Raw genomic sequence first — 22,891 nt, forward strand, 5'->3', positions numbered from 1 at the left:
CCACAGGTACCTGCCAGTCTCTTCTTGGACTGCTGAGAAATAAAGAATTGGTTAGACCTTTCAGGGCTGCTGGTTCCTGAATCAGTAGATCCTAAGGGATCTAGGCCCTATCAGCAGGGCCTGAGATGCAGGTGGCTGGTGGGGTTAACTCAGCTATACTCTGTGCCCCAGAGGGCCCCACTTAGCCTAGCCTGTGAGTCCTGGAATTCATAATTAGAAGATACGCTGCTGGGCGTAGAATACCAAAGTCTAGGTGAAGTAGAAGTTATACCAGGGAGGCCTAGGCAGGGCTTCCATCCAAAGTGTGGCCAGCAGATTGATAGCAGGGAGGGTGATGTTGGGGTAATGGGGCAGGCAGGAGGATCTGGCCAGGCTCCTGGGAGCCATGTCTGCCCTCTGAATGCTGTACTCACACAAGGATATTTCAGGGGGCAGTGGGCAATGCTGGACTCTGAACCTGGTATGTTCTAGTAGGTAAACCCAGCTCAGCATGGCTGTTCGGGGCTCTAGGACGGGCTGAGCAGAAGTTAGTGCTGTTCTCTCAGCCGGGTCCCATCACAGCCTGAGTCCTGGGGCTATAATAACCGGCTGCTCCTCAGATAGTAGGGGAAGCAGTCGTGTGGATGTGGCCCTGCATACCGGTGTCTTCACCAGGGCTGCCACCTAAGTTGGGGCTAGTGCCCAATGGCTACAGGGACATCCCACAGGTTTACCTTACTCAGCCTATTCAGATCTACTGGGGTCAAACTGTGAGAGGCTGGGTCAGAGCTCAGGCCCTTCTGGGCCCTACAGAGCAGATCCTGGGCCTATATCCACCTTGGGAGCCAAGGCAGCCCCCAGGGATCAGCCTGTTTTCAGCATCCCTATTTAAAGCTGCTTCACAGGCTCCACAGGGCACCTCCTCCTGAGGCTGCTGCCAGCCATGCTGTAAGCAAGCCAGCCATTGCATCAGTTATTGTTGCTGAGACCTGGCCCTGGGGGGCCTGGCTGTTTTTCTACAGGGCCCAGGCTATTTTTACATGCTCCAGGCCCCCAGCTGAGAGCCTGCCACCCCAGTGCTCTGTTCTCAGCTCGCGCTTGGGATCTGTGCAGCTGTGGGCCAGATGGGGTACCTGTGGCCTCAGAATGGTGGGGTCCTAGGTTATGGCCAGGGTGAGTAAGTTGGCCTCTGTGCAGCTACAACCTGGTGGGAGCAGTACCTGAAGACTGCTGCCCCTGTAATGCCCAGATACAAAGTGACACAAGGAGCCTGGGCTCTGTGAGCCACCACAGCCTGGGACACAGTGGAACTTGCACTTCTTGCTGGCCACCAGACCCAGCTCAGCCAGAGCTTTACTGTCCCCAGGAATGCCCACAGATCCTGCCTTCTACCCACATCTATGTGCCAGTGGGCGTGGTGAAGCCCATCACCCTGGCCGCACGGAACCTGCCACAGCCACAGTCAGGTCAGCGAGGGTACGAGTGCCTTTTCCACATCCCAGGCAACCCAGCCCGAGTCACTGCACTGCGCTTCAACAGCTCCAGCCTACAATGCCAGAACTCCTCGGTGAGGGAACAGCAGGAGGGTGGGCAAGGTGGGGTCCTCCATGCTCTGGAGTGGGCCATTGCCCACCTGGTCCCAGACCTGATTCATTAGTGCAAAAAGACCAAGATGGCTTATGTGACCAGGTGTGCCTTAGAAAGGCCAGAGGGCTCTGCTGACTCCATGGCCACCACCGAGCCCTTGGGTAATTATGGGTGGTGTGGTGTAAGTGAGTGGGCTGATGGTGGGTATGAGTTCCTGAGTGAAATAGCTAAGTACAATGACCACAGCCTGTATCCTTTGACCACCAGGTAACTGTCCACACCATGGCCATCTGAACATCAGCAGGTGGCCTTGCTGGGCAGGTCAGGGAAACCCTTTGGTGGAAGACTCATGCCTCATAGTGACATTCCCAAAGTTGTCACTGAGATCAGCCATTCTGGTGTTGAGACTTCTCTAGAGCAGAGTTCTTCATAGGATAGGCCCTTTCCAGATGTGCATGGGGTGGGGGTGGTAAGCTTAGGTTTCCGGCTTTCCTCTGGCTCACTGGTTACTGTAGCCTCACTTCCCTCTCTGCCCAGGAAGCAATGAGGAGGGCGATTGGCTTTGTAGAACAGGCTTATGATCAGATGGGCGGGGCATATGGACACAGGACTATTGGCAAGGCTTTAGTTGTCCCCATCCCCTGGTCCCAGCAGCCCTTGGCTGACAGGGGTTGGGGTCAAAGTTGGCTGCCAGGATAGCAGGGGCTGCAGGTGAGTAGAAGGACAGCTCTACCCACCAGGGAAGGCTTCACCTCCCATTTCCCATCCTATTAGTCACCTCCTATCCTTCTCTTCCTGGATCCTCACAAAGCCTGTGTGTACACACACACACACACACACACACACACACACACACACACTACTCTGACTCTTATCACCCCTCTTTTCTAGATTCTGCTTCCTGTGTCTCTCCACCCTCATCTCTGTTGTCCCCTTCTCTGCAGACCCCCATTTATCTTCCCTTCAGCAGTGTTTAAAGGGAAGAGAGAGTATCAGGGAATTTGATAGGATCCAATTAAATTCCTTCAGATAAAATAATGATGAATTGCTGAGCTGCCCCTTAGAGACGTCAAGCTGCCTGCCTCGGCCCAAACACAAGACCGAGTTGAGGTCATCAGCTGCAGAAAGTGGGAGGCAGCTAAGAGTAGGCTCAGCCCTTGAGGCTGTTATCCTAAGTGCAGGCCAGCCCAGGTGGAGGTGAGAGCAGCCCCCATTCCTCAGGACAGTGGTCTTTTGATCTATGCTCAGGCTGTGGGGTCACAAGTACCTCACACCTTGGAAGTCCTGGCCTGCTTAGCAGACAGAGACTGATGTTCACAGAGCTTTCCTGATGCTCTTGGGCCCAGCTAGCCCTGCTTTCCCAGGGCTTGACTACAGCTCTGAGCCGAGGCTGCCCTGGTGTTGGAAGGAGTGTCTGAGGCAGCATTGGGGGATAACACTGGAGGCTGGTGATGGTTGTGGTTTCTTCGTGGCTACAGGAGCTAGAACCTGGCTGGAGGGAGCAGGGCCATGGAGCCAGAAGAGAAGCCCTGTGTGGAGAGATAGGCTGAGGAGCTGAATGTGTTCTAGTCCAGCTTGCATGTAGGCAAGCCCATTCAGTAGTCAATTTCAGAGATGGTGAGGGGCCCCCATAGGGGTCCTTGACCCTCTATGTGGTATAGGGGTAACAGCCCAGTATCCCAAACATGACCGCCATGCCTGCTTCCAACAGTACTCCTATGAGGGGAATGATGTCAGCGACCTGCCTGTGAACCTGTCAGTTGTGTGGAATGGCAACTTTGTCATAGACAACCCCCAGAACATCCAGGGTGAGTGACAGGGCTGGCCCCTGGGTGGATGAATGGTGTATGGGTCTATGCTGACCAGCCTTCCTGTCACAGCCCACCTCTACAAGTGCCCAGCCTTGCGCCAGAGTTGCGGCCTCTGCCTCAAGGCAGACCCGCGCTTTGAGTGTGGCTGGTGTGTAGCTGAACGTCGCTGTTCCCTACGTCACCACTGCCCAGCTGACTCACCAGCCTCCTGGATGCATGCCCACCATGGCAGCACAGACCGCTGCACAGACCCCAAGATTCTCAAGGTAGGAGGAGCTGGAGACTCAGTCCAATACCTGCCTGGTTCACTCTTGTAAGCCCACCCACCACCTCCTCTCACCTGGCACGGTAGACCTTGCTGTGTCCGCCCCAGCCTCTGCCTTCCTGCAGCTGTCCCCAGAGACTGGCCCTCGGCAGGGAGGCACAAGACTCACCATCACTGGCGAGAATCTGGGCCTGCGGTTCGAGGATGTGCGGCTAGGAGTGCACGTGGGCAAGGTGCTATGCAGTCCTGTGGAGAGCGAGTACATCAGCGCAGAGCAGTAAGGCAGACTAGAGTGGGCGGTGAGGACTTGGGTGGCCTGGGGAGCGGTTCTGCAGTGCTGAGCCCCACCATGCCCACAGGATTGTCTGTGAGATTGGAGATGCCAGCACATTGCGAGCCCATGATGCCCTGGTGGAGGTGTGTGTGCGGGACTGCTCCCATCACTACCGAGCCCTGTCCCCCAAGCGCTTCACCTTTGTGGTAAGCCCCACCCCACTGCCCTCTACTTCTTGTTACCTCCAGAAAGGGGCGAGGGATACTGCAGAAGTAGGCCTGGATTCACATCTGATATAGGACACTGCTCCTGTTGCCCCATACCTAGGCTGAGCCCAGCCACAAGGGAGTGCTTACTCTTGCCCCCTGGGCTGTCTGACTATCTGGGGACACTATCTGGGGTGTGAGATCCAGATGCTAGGGTATGCACGCAAGAAGGACTTCCCTCTAACAAGTCCTCTTCCTGCAGACACCAACCTTCTACCGTGTGAGCCCCTCCCGCGGACCTCTGTCGGGAGGCACCTGGATCGGCATCGAAGGAAGCCATCTGAATGCAGGCAGTGATGTGGCTGTGTCCATTGGTGGCCGGCCCTGCTCCTTCTCCTGGTACGGGGTGAGAGGAGTCAGGGGCCACAGGTTTTCCCTCCTGGCTCTGCTGTCCCCTCCTGTTGCCTGGGCAACGGGTATGGAAAACCTGGTGGGGTGATCACTATGGAAACCTAGAGGCAGAAAAGGTTGCCATGGTGATAGGGGGCCAGCCTCCAGAGTGGGAAGGGGTGTGGCCTGGCCTCAGTGGGTATTCCCTATTGCCTCCACCCCAGGCCCTCCTAAGGAGAAGGGAGACATCTCTTGCAAGCAAAATAAAAAGTAAATTTTTTAAAAGTTTAATAGAGAAAACAGCTATCTTAACAAAAGCCTTGAGGCTTGAAGTGGATAATTTTAGATTAAAGATGATAATGGAACGGCCCTTTAAATATTTTCCCGTGGTAATTACCCGTTATCAGGCTAATCATTGGTGTTTGCAGCCTGGCGGCTGTGAGGCCTCCAGGCTGAGGTAATACAGCCAAGGGACAGGGCCTCAGAGCAGGTCTTGCCTTGCTGACTGCTGATGAAGGTGACCTGTGAGCCCATTCCCCAGGCCAGCTTCTCGTTGTATGTGTGAGGTAGGGAAAGGGGGGTTGTTTAATTCGAGGCACTTGGTAGGGGTCTCAGCTCAGAGGGCTGAGGAAGGCAGTGCTGGTAAGTGGGAAGGGTCAGGTGTGTGTGTGTGTGCTTTAGTATCCTGGCCTCGAGCAATAGCTGATCATCTGAAAGGTGTGTTTATCTCAAGCCTGGCAGGGTGGACTAGGATGGCTGCCTGGTACTTTGAGAAGACAGAGGCTTGGCCAGGGTCTCCTGAACAGCTAGCAGTAGGCAGGATCCACTCTACCCATCTGCATTACAGACTATGTCATTAGGAGAGGAGGGTGGAGTTCATGCCTAAGGGAGGTTGTAGAGCCAAGTGTAGGAGACCCAAGGTAGGGAGGACAGAGGGGCCAGCCCGGGGCCAGGGGAGGACCAGACACTGGTGGCCACTCAAGGGCCACAGCCGTCAGCCCAGTAACCACCCGAGGGAGCCTATGCCTTTCCTGGGAGCCAGTGCTCAGCTACTGTGGAGAACTGCTGGTGTGTTGACATGCTGCCTCACCGTGCCCTCACCCATCTTGACCCCATCTCAGGAGGAATTCTCGAGAGATCCGCTGTCTGACACCACCTGGGCAGACCCCTGGCAGCGCCCCTATTGTTATCAACATCAACCGTGCCCAGCTCTCCAACCCCGAAGTGAAGTACAACTACACCGAAGACCCCACTATCCTGAGGATTGACCCCGAATGGAGCATCAACAGGTGGGAGACCTGCTGGGGAGCCGGGAGCCCATCCCTGTTCGCAATTCCCCACTGTAGGCCAGGGAATACCTCCCCAGGTTGCTTCATGGTGGCTTGCTCTGGCAGCTTCCTAAGTCAGTGGTTAATCCTGGCCAGAAGTGCTCTGGCTGGGCTTTGAGCCACTTGCTCACACAAGGGAGAGGCTGGGTGTGTGTCTCTCTTGTACTTCTAGGCCTAGGGCATTATCTGACTCCTCACTCCTTCCTTTAGTGGTGGGACCCTCCTAACAGTCACAGGCACCAATCTGGCCACCGTCCGTGAACCTCGAATCCGGGCCAAGTATGGAGGTGTTGAGAGGGAGAATGTGAGTGAATGCCCTGTGCCTCTAATCCCCTACCTCACTCTGACCTGACCTGCCCTCCCCTTCTGGCCACATGGGTATTGCCTGGGCCAGTACTACTGCTGCTAACACTCCTGCTTCTGCCTCCCCATGCTTACCTGTCTGTTCTGAGGCCTTGAAGACGAAGTGGTCAGCTAGGGGTGAGCCTTGGGCTCTGGCCTATCTGGCCCTCAGCCTTCAGAGAATGGACATCTAAAACATTTGATGCCTAGAGCATCTTCACAGGGAGCCATTATTCCCAGGGTGGGGCTGTCATTGGGTAGCTGGCCCACAATGGGAGGGCTGGCCTGAGGTCCTGGTGCCTATGTCCCAGAGCTGCATGGTGTACAATGACACCACCATGGTGTGCCGGGCGCCGTCTATACACAACCCAACGCGCAGCCCACCAGAACTGGGAGAACGGCCAGATGAGCTTGGTTTCATCATGGACAATGTACGCACGCTGCTGGTACTCAACAGCTCCTCATTCGTCTACTATCCGGATCCTGTACTGGAGCCGCTCAGCCCTACTGGGCTCTTGGAGCTGAAGCCCAGCTCCCCACTCATCCTCAAGGTGGGTCTCAGCCACTGTGGTCTCCTACTGCAGAGATGGAGCTGGGATAGGCAGCTGGGGCCAGGGGAGAGGCCCCAGGACTGTCTTCACTTCCCCTGTTCCCTACAGGGACGGAATCTCCTGCCTCCTGCTCCTGGCAATTCCCGGCTCAACTACACGGTGCTCATCGGCTCCACACCCTGTATCCTCACCGTGTCTGAGACACAGCTGCTGTGTGAAGCACCCAATCTCACAGGGCAGCACAAAGTCACGGTGTGTTCCCCATCCTGTCTTTATGCAGAGAGCCAAGAAATCCCTGTCACAGCCTAGCTATGGTCTCCTGGAACCACCCTACTGACCTACTGACCCTGCCCCCACTAAAGCAATCCTACCTCTGAGCAAACACCCAAGGAACTGAGCCTCCCCATCATCACCACCATGAGTCTCTCACTATTGCTCCACTGCTGGTGCTTGTGTGCTAGCTACCTGGGTGTCTGCCCGTTCCCCAGCATCTTGCACCTGTTAGCAGCCACTTGGGCCACCTGCTGGAGAGCTGTTACCCACAGGCGGGTGCCACCAGTGGCTTAAGGGCCATTGGACAGAGGTCTCGAGCTCTTGAGGGGCCAATACCCTCTGAGCATGTCTATCCCATCTGGCAGGTGCGGGCCGGCGGTTTCGAGTTCTCACCTGGGATGCTGCAGGTGTACTCGGATAGCCTGCTTACGCTGCCAGCCATCGTGGGTATCGGTGGGGGTGGCGGCCTCTTGCTGCTGGTCATTGTGGCCGTGCTCATTGCCTACAAACGCAAGTCCCGGGATGCTGACCGCACCCTCAAGCGGCTGCAGCTCCAGATGGACAACCTGGAGTCACGTGTGGCCCTTGAGTGCAAGGAAGGTCAGCAGGGAGATGGGTTGGACCAGAGCTGGGGGGGTGAAGGACATTGCTGAGGCAGTCACCACCACTGAGCCCATCTTTTCCTGCTAACTGGCTCTGACTCAGTCTCAGGAAGGTGGCAGAGGGTGAGGTAGTCATGTTGAGAGAATTTTGTCCTAAACTAGGGAGACTGAGGCACAGAGAAGCACATTGGTTGGTTTCTTTAAGCTCAGGACCAGTGATCCTAACCAGACAGCAGCCAGGCTGGGACAGGGAAGAGGGAGGGGAGCCTCAGGCATGATGCCCTTACCCCACATTGCCCCTGCCTCCACATCTGGCCACAGCCTTTGCAGAGCTACAGACAGACATCCATGAGCTGACCAGCGACCTGGATGGTGCCGGCATCCCATTCCTCGACTACCGCACATACGCCATGCGAGTGCTGTTCCCTGGGATCGAGGACCATCCTGTGCTGAAAGAGATGGAGGTAGGACTACCTGGCATCCGTGGGCACGAGGGCTGCTATGGCCTTCCAGAGAAAGGTTGGAGCTTAGCCGAGGAGGGAATACGGGCTCAGACCCACACTGGTTGCAGCACAGGGTTAGGACTCTGAGGTCTGAGGCAGGGGCCTGATTTCTGGAGCAGGTGGCTTCCCTGGATGACAAGGTCTTAGGCATGGAACAGTGCCCCATGCCTCATCCAAGCTAACTGCCCATTAGCCTGGGACCCTTGTTCCTTTCCCTGTTCCTAGGCTGTGTGGGGCTTTCTGCCATTCACCGGTCTGAGTCACTTGGAGGATGTAGGTGCTGAGTTTCACTGTGTAGTGAGGGCAGCCTAGCCTGCCTGTGTGCTCCAGGCCCAGGTAGCCTCCGAATCTGGGCTTTCCCCCACTTAGTTGTTGGGGCCATGTGCCCCTGCGTTCTGAGCAGGCCTGTGTGCTCCCAGGTGCAGGCCAATGTGGAGAAGTCGCTGACCCTGTTCGGACAGCTGCTGACCAAGAAGCACTTCCTGTTGACCTTCATCCGTACTCTGGAGGCCCAGCGTAGCTTCTCCATGCGTGACCGTGGGAATGTGGCCTCACTCATCATGACGGCCCTGCAGGGTGAGATGGAGTATGCCACGGGCGTTCTTAAGCAGTTGCTTTCTGACCTCATCGAGAAGAACCTGGAAAGCAAGAATCACCCCAAGCTGCTGTTGCGGAGGTACAGTGAGGGAAGCCTGGCCTGTGGGTGAGGTCACCATGGGAGTTGTGGGGACCTGTGCCTGCTGGATAGTAGAAGTGACTCTACTCCCCATCTGCTGCTCTTCCCCCAGGACTGAATCAGTGGCCGAGAAGATGCTGACCAACTGGTTTACCTTCCTTTTGTATAAATTCCTCAAGGTAGGTGGCTCCATGTAGGGGCCAGCTAAGCCTCAGGGGTCCAGTGAATGGACGGCAGGGGGTGAGTTGGGTGGAGTGTCCAAGGAGGTACAAGGCCAGAGCACAGGTGTGAGTGTCCCAGCCCAGCAACCCAGACCCCTTGCTTCTGTTTCCCGTGCTGACCCTTGCCACCAGTAGGGCAGGTATTCACACTCTGAAGTTAGTGCCCAGGCTGGAGTTTGGATTAAGCTGGGGTCTCCACTTGATGCCTGGAGCTAGCTACTAGGCTCAGGATGGGGATTGCACCTGGCACTGACCCTCAAGAGCTCTGTGCACAGTCCATGGTAGGGTGTGAGTCCACACTGGGCTTCTGGCTCCCCAGAGCTCAGCAGGTGCCAGGGTGGGCTGGTTGGTTGAACTGGCTGCCTGCACTTAAGAGACTAGACAATCACACAGTCCCTTGCGGCTTTCTGGCTTCCCTTAACCTCATGGCCAATGGGATCTATGCCGCAAGTGGTGACAGTGGGTCCCCCCAGGTAGCATAACCTATGCATACAGCCCTGCCCAGTGCTCTGGATACAGTATCCAGCAGTGCAGCTGGGCAAAGATGGGGCTGGTGCTCTCTCTACCTCTGGACAGTTCTCCCCTAGTAGACTGCTGCTGAGCTCTGACTGGCTGGCCCAGAAGTGGTGGCACGTGAGTCTGCTCAGAGCAGATCCCTCCCTGGTGGGATGCCTTTGCTTGATGAGAGGAGAGCCAGTAGGTAGGAGATGGCAATAAGAGACAGCAGTGGTTGTGAGGAGCGTGTCAGGAGGGTTGGAGGACCAGAGATAGAGCCAAGTGACCTGGAGGCACAGGGACAGCTGGGGAGAAGGGAGTCTGTGCACAGCAGCCCCTATGATAGCTAATGGGCATATCTCCTATGAAACCGCTGCCCTGTGGACAGTTATTTACATGCTCATTAAAACAGGCTCTGTGAACCAGAAGAAGCAAGGCAGAGCAAAGGCTCAGGCATTCCAGCAGCTGTGCCCATGCTGGGTCTTGACACGTGCTGACCCCGTTTGATCCTCATTCTCCACACCCAGGAGCGGGTGCAGTTCACCACACTGGGTCTCAGATCCTGAGCCAGCTCTGGAGTGTCTACTGCTACATTGTGGGGAGGCCGGCTGCCTCTGGAAGCTGGTAGAGCTGGCCCTGCAGCTGTCACTGTGGGGCAGAGGGAGCGGAGCCTGTCAGACGTCTGGGACAGCCTCGTGGAGGGACATTGGCATCTCAGGGCACTCAGGGATGTGAGAATAAATGATGGGGGCGGAAGGCAAGACAGCTGAGGGGTAGCAAGAAGAGGGAAGCCGAGCTTAAGGGAAACAGCTGGCCCCCCTGCCCCAGGTCCACTCTTAGGCCCTGGCCAGGGAGCTTGGGGTCTCCTCTCAACTCTGGTTTTTTTGTGGCCTTTTTGCTGTGCAGTGGAAACTGAAACTCCACATACGCAAGGCCAGGCCACAGGAGGCCATGCTGGAGCCTTGCTGCCCCAGGAGTAGGCCCAGGTTGACCTAGGCCTGTTCCATCGCTGCCTGTGGCCACTGAACCACACATAGGCCTCTTCACAGGCTTTTGCCCTAAAGTGCTGAGAGAGGATACACTTGAGTGCCTCCCTTCCCTTCACCAGACCCTCCTCCTGGCCCAGAGTTCTGCCATCTCTGGAGTTGAAGGCTTGAGCCACATACTACATAGCTTTCCAGAGCAGTTGTCTTCAGTCATGAGACAAGTTCCTCCACCCTTTCGTGGCTCAGCAGCTGGTCTCTTTTTAATGTCCACAGACTTTAAGACTGTTGTACCGGATTAAGATATACAGAATGTAAAAATTCGCTACCTTTTAAACTTTAAGTTACACTTGTATTTCCTTATTTCGTGGGTATGTGCTGCAATGCATGGGGGTCAGAGGACCAACTTGCAGGAGTTGGTTCTCCTTCCTCCGTGAGGGTCCCAGGGATTGGACTACCACGGTTGTCAGGCTTGGCAGCAGGTTCCCTTACTCGCTGAGTCATCTCAACAACCCTCTTCTTATTATGTGAGACAAGGCCTCCCTAAATAGCCCAGGCTATCCTCAAACTCAAGCCCTTTGTGCCTCAGCCTCCTGAGTGTCTAGTGTACGGGTACCTGGAGTTAACGCATCTGTAAAGCGTAGCCCTTGCCGCCACCATCTGCACCGTTTGTCTTGTGAAACTGAAACTGTCTTCCTTGTCCCTCTCCCCACCCTCCATGCTGCCACCTTTCTCATTTCTGCTCTCAATTTCACTGCCGTGGGCTTGCATGGCTGGCTAATTCCACCCATGTGGCTGCAGACCTGAGTGTTGACAGGCGTGTGTGGTCGCTGTGGCCCTGCACAGCCACTGCTTTCCTTCGGGTCAGTTGCTTTGGTTAGCTACAGTCCACAGTGCGCAGTGGGAAGCTGTTACACAAGTGCAGATGTGTTGTCGTAAGCCACTCTGAGAAGCATGACCAGCGCCTTCCTAGAACTGGAACTTCCGCCTCTGGCTGCATGACTGTACTGCACAGTTCAGTTTGTGCTGGGGAGGATGGAAGGGGAAGCAGGGTGCATGGGGTTTGGGCGAAGGCTTCATGAGTTTGCACATGGACAGGGTCTGCGCCCATCCCCTGCCCCACAGATACTGGTGACTAAGAATGCGTGAGTGAGGCACTGTCAACCGCACCTGTGAGGTAAAGGGCCAGAGCCCCAGCTCCAGTGGTCACAGCCATCAGTATTCGGTGCATGCCATCCCAGGCAGGCTTCTGAATTGAAGCACATGTCTGCAGGTAGAGGAACAGGTTTTGTTAGATTTTGGTTCCGAGTTCTGGCTGTATTGTCACTCTGGTCTGCGGTTCTGCCTTAAGTGAACCCCCTGCCTCAGCCTCGCAAGCTACCGGCGGCCACGCCCATGCTTTTCACCCTAATCCTGGTGCTGCTGCACCTTGCTCCTCAGGCTTTCTTACCATGTGCTTTGCTTCATAATTCACTCCCTCCCGTCCCCTCTCCAGCTAGAGTTAGGCCCACGTCGTCAGGTAAGCTGGCACGCAGTGTGACACCACTGCCTTGTCAGTTCCACTGTCCTCTGTCACATCGGCAGAGGTGTTGGGGAATCTGAATTCTTTCCCAACACAGTCAGCTTCTGCTGTAGCTGTGTGCTGCAGTGGACTTCCCAAGTGACCGTAGGTGACCAGGCATACTCACTTGCAACATCCAGTGTGCTGACTCTAAGAATCTTTCCTGCCTGGGTGCCGCTGACTCCATCGCTATAGATGAGTGCGTGTGGATGGACATGCTTCGGCTGGCGTTTATTTAACAAGTTAAACTCTCTCTTGATCAGCCACTTTCGTCTTTGAAGCAACATTTGTGTGTTTCCTAGGGTGATTTTCCTTGGTATATGCAGGTTTGTTGTTGTGTTGTTGGTGTTGGTGTTGTTTTAAATGCCAGCACCCATCTTTGCTGCTCTGTGATGGAAGTGACGAGTGACATGAGGTAGGATTTTGCCTTCACTTCCTTGCACATGGGAAAGCTGCTGCTCTGCCTCCCTTACTGAGCTGTGCTCTTCCTCTGTTGCCTCTCTGTATGAAAGGGCCATTCTCTGCCCTTCTGCAGGGTTGAGAGGAATCAGAGGCCCTACCTTCTCCCTGTCATGGGACTGGGAAATGAGGCCCAGAGAGAGGAAGGCCTTGGGCCTACGACAGCTTCTTTCTGGGCCCGCCTCCTTCCTGGGTCTCATCTCTGATTGCTCTTGCACAGTCTTGGCAGGTGAAAGTGATGGTCTGGGCTGGCGGGGGGACTTCTGGGTTGTGAGGAGCTGCCTGGCTGAGTTGGAGCTTTCTCTGAGAAGCCCTGGCTTTTCCCAGGCAAATGCATTAGGGTTGGGTGGGTCTGCGTTCAAACTTTGGGCACCTTGCCTGCCTCCTCTGCTCCTTTTACTGTGCTTAGGAACCTCAGGGCAGACATCTAATCTGGGGAGACGTTATGAGGTAGTGTTTGCCGAAAGAGGCAGCTTTGATGGCTCCGAGTCTCAGCCTGCCCCCCTCCCTCCTCCTCCCTGGCTGACTTAATGAAGCCAAGTTTGCAAATGAAACATAATTTCAAAGACAGGAGTGTTGTCGGAAGGTCTCCGATGATCTATGCTCCTGGCCGTTCCTTAGCAGCTGTCTCTTTAATTACCTCAGATGCTAACAAGGGTCTAGAGCATCTGGGTCCAGGAGCAGAGTCACTGTGGGCTTGCCAAGGACCCATCTGAGCCAGCCTCATGCCTGGGCATTCTCAGCCACTGGCCACTGTGAAGAGTGACACCAGCGGTCAGGGGTGGGCCTTCAGGGCCATGGGACCAGCCTGAGTTCCAGCTAGCTGCTTCCTTCCCCTTGCCGAGTGATGCGAGCCTTTCCTGTGATCACTATTCCTTCATTCAGCTCACGGCAGTGGCTGCCTCCCCCACACTGTGCTGTGGCTCAGTCCAGGACCTGGGAGGACCTAAGGGGGATAAAGGGACAGGGCAAAGGCCCCACACCTTCAGTGAGGGGTGATAGGTAGCAGCTGGAGGTAGTGACTGTTCAGGTCCTCACCAAGTACACAGAGACACACACACACACACACACACACACACACACACACACACACACACACCCCGCACTGTCAGCTATTTCTTCTTGGCACCAGATTGTGGGTTCCTTTGCCCCTTGGTGGCGAGGAGCCTCAGAAGTCAGCATGTTTATGCTGATGCTCATGGTGAAAGCATGGTCTTAGTGATGCTGGGCTTGTGGCTAGGTGGGTCCCTAGACACCCATCAGATCGTGATCACACCTAGTGTGCGGTGAGGGCAGGGGTCCACCAAGGAGACTACAAGCTGGAATCCAACTGCCTTCTCCCTTGCAAGATCATGTTGTCCATGTGCACCTGCCCTTAACTTGTACCACCGTTCTTAACAAGGATTTCCGTATCTACGTTCACAAGGACACTGGGGTTGTTGCTCACTAGCTTTCCTCGATTGATGCTGGCTCCAGAGACAGGCTTGCCTCCTAAGAGGAGATGAAGCTGTTGGAAGCAACTAGATAGCCCTTAAAGGGCTGACTAGGTCCTGACCTAACCTCACACCCTGTCGTCTACACAGGAGTGTGCTGGGGAGCCGCTCTTCATGCTATACTGTGCCATCAAGCAGCAGATGGAGAAGGGCCCCATTGACGCCATCACGGGGGAGGCCCGCTACTCTCTGAGTGAGGACAAGCTCATTCGGCAGCAGATTGACTACAAGACCCTGGTGAGCCCCCAGTCCTGGGTCCTCCCCTTCCAGTGACACTGGATTAAGTGAGCAGGACTGTCAGAAGCAAGGAATGAGGCTAATGCTGCCATACCACCCTCCTCACACACAGACCCTGAACTGTGTGAACCCCGAGAACGAGAATGCGCCTGAGGTTCCTGTCAAGGGGCTGAACTGCGACACCGTGACACAGGTCAAGGAGAAGCTACTGGATGCTGTGTACAAGGGTGTGCCTTACTCACAGCGGCCCAAGGCTGGGGACATGGACCTGGGTGAGTGTGTTCTGGTCAGAGGCCAGTCCCCTAGTGTCAGCTGTCCTGATGGTAGGGCATGCCTGCCATCCAACAGGCTGCAAGGGAGGCGACAGGGTAAGCTAGGGTCTGTAGGCCAGGGTAAAGTGATGCAGAAAAGATGCAGGCCATGAATTTGATATTGAAGTCAGGGCTGAGGGGACAGGCCTTTGCATTGGGGGAAGTTGAAAGAGGTGGGATCCTGCGGCAGCTGGGGCTGGAAAGGCTGGGCCTGGAACCTGTGAAATAGGACCTACCTCTTAGGCTCATCCAGGCAGCAGATGAAGGGCTAGCCTATGACTGTACCACCTCTAAGCCAGTGAATGGAGCTATCAGGGGATGGAGGGGCCTCATCTCTACCCCAGGCTCTTCCCCAAGTGCAAAGCAAGACCCTCCCTGCCTTCATGTCTTCCCCCACTCCTCTGATCTGTGGGCCAATAGAATGAGGAGCTTGGGTAGAAGGGAAGGAAAGCGGGAAGGCCCGCCTCAAATACCCTCCTTCCTATAGAGTGGCGCCAGGGCCGCATGGCACGCATCATCCTTCAGGACGAGGACGTTACCACCAAAATTGACAACGATTGGAAGAGGCTGAACACTCTGGCTCACTATCAGGTGACCCTACCATTCCAGGCACCAGGCCACCCAACTATGGTCACTGTGTGGGCTTTCCTTCCCCTAACCTGGAGCATGCCCAGCCAGGTGCCATGGACTGTGCCATGCCCAAGGGATTGTCTGCCCTGAACCGTCCTGATGGAGACTCAAGAGTGGTGGCATGACTCCCTCCAGGGCTAGAATCAGGGGTGTCTTTAGGTGCCCCATGTTGGGCAGGACATCTTGGCATTCTGGGAACTCACATCCTTGACATCTGCCCACAGGTGACAGATGGCTCATCTGTGGCACTAGTACCCAAGCAGACATCTGCCTACAACATCTCCAACTCCTCCACCTTCACTAAGTCCCTCAGCAGATACGGTGAGGAGCCAGCAGGGTTGCAGCCAGGTAGTGGGTGGGCAGTAGACCTGGACTGGATGCCCTTCTTCCTATACTCTACCGTAGTGTGTTGAATGACAGGACTAAAGGGACATGGCTGTAGCCTGTCACTGGGCTCTTGGCCTTCCCTTCAGTTCTGAAGCAGTGTCTCTCCTCATAGCCTGTAACCAAGCAAAGTCATGCTGCTCATGTGGCCACAGTGGTCATTCCCAACATACCTAGAAGGAGCCTTAGTGCCCCAGATTCTGAGGGGAAACTGGCTGGGTGGGGCAGGATCTGGCCACGGGTCAGGGAAATGGCCCTGCCAGCTGACAGGCTATTCCTGCAGAGAGCATGCTGCGTACAGCCAGTAGCCCCGACAGCCTACGCTCACGAACACCCATGATCACGCCAGACCTGGAAAGTGGCACAAAGCTGTGGCACCTGGTAAAGAACCATGACCACCTGGACCAACGTGAGGGCGACCGTGGCAGCAAGATGGTCTCTGAGATCTACCTGACAAGGCTGCTGGCCACCAAGGTAGGTGTGTGGGGGTAGGCCCAAAACACAAGGCCATGAGAACTCCTGCAGACCTGTTGGGGTCACCTAAGAGGCTGGTGCCCTGGACAGTTCTGAAGCTCAGCACCTCACCCTGCAGGGAACACTGCAGAAGTTCGTGGATGACCTGTTTGAGACCATCTTCAGCACAGCACACCGTGGCTCTGCCCTGCCTCTGGCCATCAAGTACATGTTTGACTTCTTGGACGAGCAGGCCGACAAACACCAGATCCACGACTCTGATGTGCGCCATACCTGGAAGAGCAATTGGTGCGCCTGGTGGTGGGCAGGCACCACAAGGGTGGGACTGCCAGGGGCAAGGCAGAGTGGGCCAGGCCCTGCAGTGCCAGGGTCTCCCTGGGCCTTCCCAGCCCTGGATCCTGTCACAACACTATTACTCTGGCCTATAGAGTAGTATAGAACTCCTTGGGTGAGGGACTGCCGTGTGAAAAACAGCTTAGTAGACCAGAGCCAGTTGATAGCATAGAGGAAGTGTATTCATATTACAAACCTGTGCTCAGTGATGTGTAGTGCTGGCATCTGGGCATAGAGATGGCTCTAAAAGGCCACTCAGGTCACATGGCAGTAAGTGTGGAGCTCTGTATGGCAGCTGAAAGTTGAGTGCCGCCGCTGGTGAGAGTTAAGGCCACCCTAGACCCCAGTGGGTTCACTTCAGTGCTTCCCATGACTACTGATGTGCTCAGCCCTGACCTTCCTTTTCCCAGCATAAACTCCCTTTACTTGTGAGCCAGCCTTAGCTGCCTGCAGCCGAGCCCAGAGCTTCTCCTATGTGCAGCCCTGACCCAGCTGGCTCTGCCCCGTGTGTGGTCTTCCCACCCCCATAGTAACCCACAAGTTTAGAGGAAGGCCACTTGGACTGAAGACTGGGCAGTTGGCTTTCCTCCCCGGCAAGGTTGGACCCTGTGTCACCAGCTCCTTCCTTCCCCTCTCGGACCCCACTCTGCATTCCCACCAGGGCATACCCCTCGTGCCCACCCCTCGTTAGCTCCTTACTCCCTGGAGTTGTGCTCTGACCTCCAAGTCCAGTCGGTCACCAGCTTCCCTCGTCTCCCGTCCCTCGGCCTGGTGTGCTGGGTGGCCCTGGCCTCAGCACAGAGCCTGTGCCCTTCTCTCTGCTCACCCTGCTCTCCGCTCTCCCCATTCCTCTTGGCATTTATCTGTTGTCTCCCTCCAGGGTGGTGGGAGCCGAAGCCCCAGACCCATCTCTGCTGCCTGTTGGGGCCCAGCAAGGGAGGGACTGCTGTAGGTCAGCACTGGCCAGGATCACTGCTATGTGGAATCTTCTAGATTTACTCTAGAGCAGCTGCCTCAGCCATGTAGAGTTACCAGTCCAAGACGCCTATGGTCACTGACATCCTCAGTGTTCAGTTTCATTAGTTTCTGTTTGAACAGCACATGTGATCATTGGGTGCTTGGCCAAGGCTGTCTGAGGCATTGGAGGGCATAGAGGGTAGGTGTTAAGGCATACGTCCTCGGACTGGGGCAGAACACAGAAGCAGGGATATAAGCCAGTGTGCAGACGTCAGGAATGGCCCCTGTACATAAGCTGGACGTGTGGAATAATGCTCTGGGAGGTACCAGGTTGTGGGCAGCATGTCTTGTCTGGCCATTAGGGTGCGAGGCCTGCCCCACTTGAGCATGTGGACATCCACTCATTCTCTGGAGGAGAGCGTCAAGCCTGTGGGATGGTTGGCCATACTTGTAGCTGCTGTACAGAAGGAAAGGGGTACAGAAGAGGCCCTTCTAAGCAGTCTTGGGCCTGTTCGTCCACAGCCTGCCCTTGCGCTTCTGGGTGAATGTGATCAAGAACCCACAGTTTGTGTTTGACATCCACAAGAACAGCATCACAGATGCCTGCCTCTCGGTGGTGGCACAGACCTTCATGGACTCCTGCTCTACATCAGAGCACAAGCTGGGCAAAGACTCACCCTCCAACAAGTTGCTCTACGCTAAGGACATCCCCAACTACAAGAGCTGGGTTGAAAGGTGGGTGGCCAGCAGGAGACACAGGTTGGGGGGTGGATAGGCCCTGTAACCCCACTCATGCTGACCCTGCCACCTACTGTCAGGTACTATGCTGACATTGCCAAGATGCCTGCCATCAGTGACCAAGACATGAGCGCCTACCTAGCAGAGCAGTCCCGGCTGCATCTTAGCCAGTTCAACAGCATGAGTGCTCTGCATGAGATCTACTCCTACATCGCCAAGTACAAGGATGAGGTGTGCCCCCCAACCCCTGAGCCCAAACCCTGCCCCCCACACCTGCATCTCAGAGCTGGCCCAATACTTGTTTTTGCACCTGACCACCCAGCTATTTCTGGGACAATAAGGAAAGCAGAGATTCTGGGCATACAGAATGGTCTCTGGGGCAGGGTGAATAGCTGTGGGCCTATAACAGAGTTTATTGGGTTAGATGCTATCTCTAGGGCTAGGCACAAGCTGTCAGCATCTTCTGACTTGGGGTGGAACTGCCAGAAAGCTCCTTGTCCTTTGCCAAGGAACAGGTCCCTGGCTCATCTCTGGGGTGACTTGTCTCTACTCTGGGCTGGAGCATATGGGTGCAAATAGCCAGGGACTGGGCGTGTATGGACAGTGCCAATGCACTGAGGCAAAGTGGCCTGTCTGGCTAAGATCCCTAGATTCCACATGGCTGAGCTAGGGCCTACCTGGGGACAGACAGGAGATGTACACAGGCCAGGGCTACCTGGGTGTAGAGGCTTTGAACTTGGCTATGTCCCTAAGACAGATGGATTGTTATAGGTCTAGAAGCAGGGAGGTTGTGGTCTGCTGGCTGGGCTGAGCCAATGAGGCGGATAGCCTGGCAGCCTGTCTGGAGGTGGGAAGCCACAGACAGATGTAAGGCCATGGACCTGTGGGCTCAGAAGGGCTCTGGGCACCAAACAAGCCATGGAAGGGCTCACAGGCTGTAGTGATTGAGGGCATAGGATGGGACACTGAGTCTGGGCTCCCACACAGACTGAGGTATGGGGGAGCCAGATGACTGTAGGTAGAGGTGTAATCCTCAAGACAACCTAAGAGCATAAGAAACGCAGCAACAGGAGAGGTCAGGACCACGTCACAACAGATGGCAGGGAGTTGAGTGCTGCTATAGAACGTACACCCCAGAAGGGTGGGGTAGGAGACGTCAGAGCCAGGGGCCAGGGCCTGGTGGTATAAGGGATGATAGGAGAAGTGATGATCTTGGGGGCTCACCCTAGAGTGCTGTAGGGCTCTGGATCAGAACTGTTTTCACAGCTAGGAACTGGTAGAGTCACGTCTGACTGCTCCCCAAATCCCCCACTAGGCATGGCAGGTTCCTTGTAGTGCCCATGCAGGCTTCCCTGAGAGCTTTCAGCACGTCTGTGGGTAGCCAGCTCTAACCCTGACTCTTTCCCACCCTGCCTACCCCCTGCCCCCACCCCCTGTACCCCTTGCAGATTCTGGTAGCGCTGGAAAAAGATGAGCAGGCACGAAGGCAGCGGCTTCGGAGCAAGCTGGAGCAGGTGGTGGACACAATGGCCCTGAGCAGCTGAGCCCTGGAAGTGACCACCCAGCAGGAGGCAGAGCAGGAGGGCAGCAAGGGGGACCCAGGAGACAGCCCTTGGCTCACCTGTACTGAGTGCCAGGTGTGGGGGCTGCAGTTGGGTCCTGGCCCTCGCCTTCCTCTCCCTGCCATGCAGGGCCGATTTTTATCGCTGTGGATGTGAGGGTTCCTGCTGAGCCACCTCTGCACCTAGGGCTTACTGCCCTGGGGCAAGGATTGCAAAGCATGGCTGGTCCTGCCCAGGGATATTTGCTGCTTGGCAAGAGCTGCTGGTGGCCTTCCTGGGAGAGAGGTGGCCTCTGAGGGGCCGAGACAGAAGGCCAGGTCCTCCAGAGGGAGGGCACCAGGACAAGGAGCTGGACCAGTTTGCAGTTCCTGCTTCTCCAGCTGCTACCAGCAGGCAGAGTCTGAGGGAGAGGGGAGATACCCAGGGCTTGGCAAAATGAGCCGCAGCCTGGGGCTGTCCTACCAGCCTCTACTCCAGCACCCCACGCTTGCCACCACCCTCAGATTCACCGCGTGCTCTGCGCGGCCAAGGCTGGAGTGCCACATCCTTCTGCTGGGGAGAGGCCCTACCCCCCTCCTATGGAGGGGCTGCAGACCCCGCTCCAGAGTGACATGTGGACAGCGGCTAGGCGAACCCCTCTCTGTCCTCAGGGCTGTGCCTCTGGGAGCCTCCGGGCTTGGGGCTCCAGTCAGAGTGCATGTTCCCATTATTTATTCCCCACCTCCTGCTCCTGGCTCAGCCCACCATCCCACCACCCTCTGCCCTTCCTGCCTGACACTCCCCATGGCTTCCAGTCTGGCATCTCAGCAGTGTCCTGGCCCCCCGACAATGGGACATCTGGGTACTGCTTTTTAAGGGAACAAGAAATCCTGCTGCGTTCTGCCCTGGGGGAGTAGAGGCAGGGCACCTGCTGGCCGTGGACAGTGACCCAAGGGACCGGAGGTCAGCTGTGTCCGCCTTTGCCCACAACGAGCAACAGAACACATTTTTAATGGACCTTGTACATATATATATATATATATATGTATGTGTATATATATATATATATGTGGCCCCGGCCCCAGTGGGGTGCTGTACAGTTATTGAGGGAGGAGACACAGGAAGGCAATTCAGGAGGAACCCAGGTGGAAGAGAACAAAGCCAAGGGTCCTGGAGCTGCCATCTGATGGGGCCTCTGCTTCCCAAAGACAGAAGAAGCCGCTGCCCAAGCTACCAGGTACCCCAACTTCGGGTACAGAGGCTGTGGACCTGCATGACTGTGCTAGCGTTTAGTCTGAGTTGATCTTTTCAAACTGCAAGTGTTGAATACTAGAGGTGGTTAGACCCTTTTTTTTATGTTTTTTAAATTAATTAGTCATTGGGAAAGCAAGCGAGCGGCCTATCCCCTTTTCAAGTTCACTGTTTCGATGGTACTAAAGATTATAATGGATTTTAAGGGACAGCTAACTGTGGCCAGACCCAGCCTCAGTGCTGGGGAAAGCATACCCCACATCCATGGGCTACTAGCCTTGTGGTCCCTCACATTCCAAGCTGGGGAGCCAGATGGGACAGGGTGGGGGTCAGATTGGAGCTGCGCCTTTAGGTTGCTCTGGGGCAGGTGCAAGGACTCAGGGAGCTCCTCCTCCATGGTTGTCAAGGGGCCTGGGCACCCTAGGCCTTGAGCTCTGGTCAGGTGTCTGTGTGGCTCACTCTTTGGGCTGATACTGGGCTCAGAGCCAAGTCTAGCCAGCCTGGATATAGATAGCCGTTTCTCAGCCCCTGTTGCCTGGGGTTTTACCCATGGATATACCCTTCTCTTCCTTCCAATGCCTCCGGGCTGTGCCTGGGTGGGAGCCTCAGTTTCCCCTAAAGTCTTCCCTGGATGTGGGCTTCAGATAGAAGCCCCCAGTTCTTCCAGCTCTGCCTGGACCACGCACAGCTTCTAGGCTCAATACCTTCACTATCCAGCCCCACCACCCTGCCCAAGGCCCCCAGCTCCCTTAGAATGGGCCAACCTTACTCTACCCTACCAGGCCACCTCACCCATGTGGGTGTCATAGGTGGGCGGTAAGGTAGCCTGGAGCAGCCTCCCCAGGGCATCTGTTCGCAAGCACTTTAGCGTATCTGTTTACATGCGAGCTGCCCTAGCTGGCCTCACCAGGCATCTTCTCGGCACAGCCATCAGGGCCAGGTCCCACCTCCCTGCCACTCCTGGACTGGGCTCTGACATCTGCTTGTCCTTGGTGTTCAAGAGTCATCCCATCTCCGTGGCACCCTGCAAAGGGCTCCACTCCAGCTTAGATACAGCTTGGGTTAGGGGCCCACTGTGCACGGAGTGGTAGCTGCTCAAGGCCACCCTCTACAGTCCTAGGCCCAAGGAGGTAGCCAAGCGCTATTCCAGCCAGCCTGGCCCTAACACTCTTGGTACTGCCGTCCTGCCGTAGGCTCTGTCCCCAAAAGCCCTAACCTCCTGCCTGGTTTTCCCCTTTGAACCCAGACTCAGGAGTACCTGGGCTGTTAAAAGCTGAGCCTGGGTGCCTGGCCTCCACATGCCTTGGGCTGGCCCTGTGCTCTCCAGCTGCCCCACCCTCTTATGGTCAGACAGCTAAACAGAGCAGCAGGGATAAGGGCCTTGATGTGTCCCCAAGAGGCACAGCATTGAGTCCCAGGCACAGGCCAATAACCTCTGTTGGTACAGAGGGGCCCAAACCGCCACCCCCTTCTCCAGTTCCCCCAGTTTGGATCTGGTGGCTCACATCGGTGCTACACAAGCTAGAGTAGATATATTTAGAGAGAGAAAGATATTTTTAAGGTGAAGCCCATGATTAGCTGTCCTTTAATGCCGCAGAACACTCCCTTTACACCCCCCCCCCAAAAAAAAACGATCATTTGGGTGGTCTGAGTAGACCAGGCCTCGGCCATTGCTTCTCTGGAAGCGGCAGAGCCGATACGCTCCGCCATCAGATGTGTAAATATACGGCTATTTCCTATTTTACGGTTCTTCAGATTTAGTACTTGTAAATAAACACACATTAAGGAGAGATTAAACATTTTTGCTAAAGCTGGTGGCTCTGGGTCTTATTCTAATGGGGTAAGGATCCAAGAGGTAGCCATAGAAATAAGGAGCTTATCACATCCTCAGGGCAGTAGTACCTCATAGATGGCAGCAGGTACCCTGAACCTCTGCCCTCCAGACTAGGGGCTTGGTGTGAACACACCGGGTCAATGTACCCGAAAACCTAATAGACCTATGTATCACATCAGCTTCATCTATGGCTGAAAACACG

The 22,891-nt window shown here is 55.6% G+C and overlaps 1 protein-coding gene across 1 annotated transcript in view; it reads left to right on the plus strand.

Moving 5' to 3' along the window:
- The window catches only part of Plxna1 (plexin A1), a 46,515-nt gene extending 23,850 nt beyond the window's left edge, over window positions 1-22,665 (plus strand). The window contains exons 10-32 of the mRNA XM_036180471.1: window positions 1,346-1,546; window positions 3,278-3,374; window positions 3,447-3,643; window positions 3,768-3,919; window positions 4,002-4,122; window positions 4,385-4,521; window positions 5,634-5,801; window positions 6,051-6,144; window positions 6,494-6,733; window positions 6,842-6,985; window positions 7,372-7,606; window positions 7,930-8,072; window positions 8,531-8,787; window positions 8,900-8,966; window positions 14,090-14,236; window positions 14,349-14,508; window positions 15,035-15,138; window positions 15,402-15,498; window positions 15,845-16,035; window positions 16,154-16,323; window positions 17,848-18,060; window positions 18,144-18,294; window positions 19,512-22,665. Of these exons, the coding sequence (XP_036036364.1) occupies window positions 1,346-1,546; window positions 3,278-3,374; window positions 3,447-3,643; window positions 3,768-3,919; window positions 4,002-4,122; window positions 4,385-4,521; window positions 5,634-5,801; window positions 6,051-6,144; window positions 6,494-6,733; window positions 6,842-6,985; window positions 7,372-7,606; window positions 7,930-8,072; window positions 8,531-8,787; window positions 8,900-8,966; window positions 14,090-14,236; window positions 14,349-14,508; window positions 15,035-15,138; window positions 15,402-15,498; window positions 15,845-16,035; window positions 16,154-16,323; window positions 17,848-18,060; window positions 18,144-18,294; window positions 19,512-19,607 (3,582 nt within the window). The 3' untranslated portion in view covers window positions 19,608-22,665. The remainder of the gene's footprint in view (window positions 1-1,345; window positions 1,547-3,277; window positions 3,375-3,446; window positions 3,644-3,767; window positions 3,920-4,001; window positions 4,123-4,384; window positions 4,522-5,633; window positions 5,802-6,050; window positions 6,145-6,493; window positions 6,734-6,841; window positions 6,986-7,371; window positions 7,607-7,929; window positions 8,073-8,530; window positions 8,788-8,899; window positions 8,967-14,089; window positions 14,237-14,348; window positions 14,509-15,034; window positions 15,139-15,401; window positions 15,499-15,844; window positions 16,036-16,153; window positions 16,324-17,847; window positions 18,061-18,143; window positions 18,295-19,511) is intronic.
- Window positions 22,666-22,891: the final 226 nt, after the last annotated feature.

This window comes from Onychomys torridus, chromosome 3, assembly GCF_903995425.1.
Source record: "Onychomys torridus chromosome 3, mOncTor1.1, whole genome shotgun sequence".
Classification (NCBI taxonomy): Eukaryota; Metazoa; Chordata; class Mammalia; order Rodentia; family Cricetidae; genus Onychomys; species Onychomys torridus.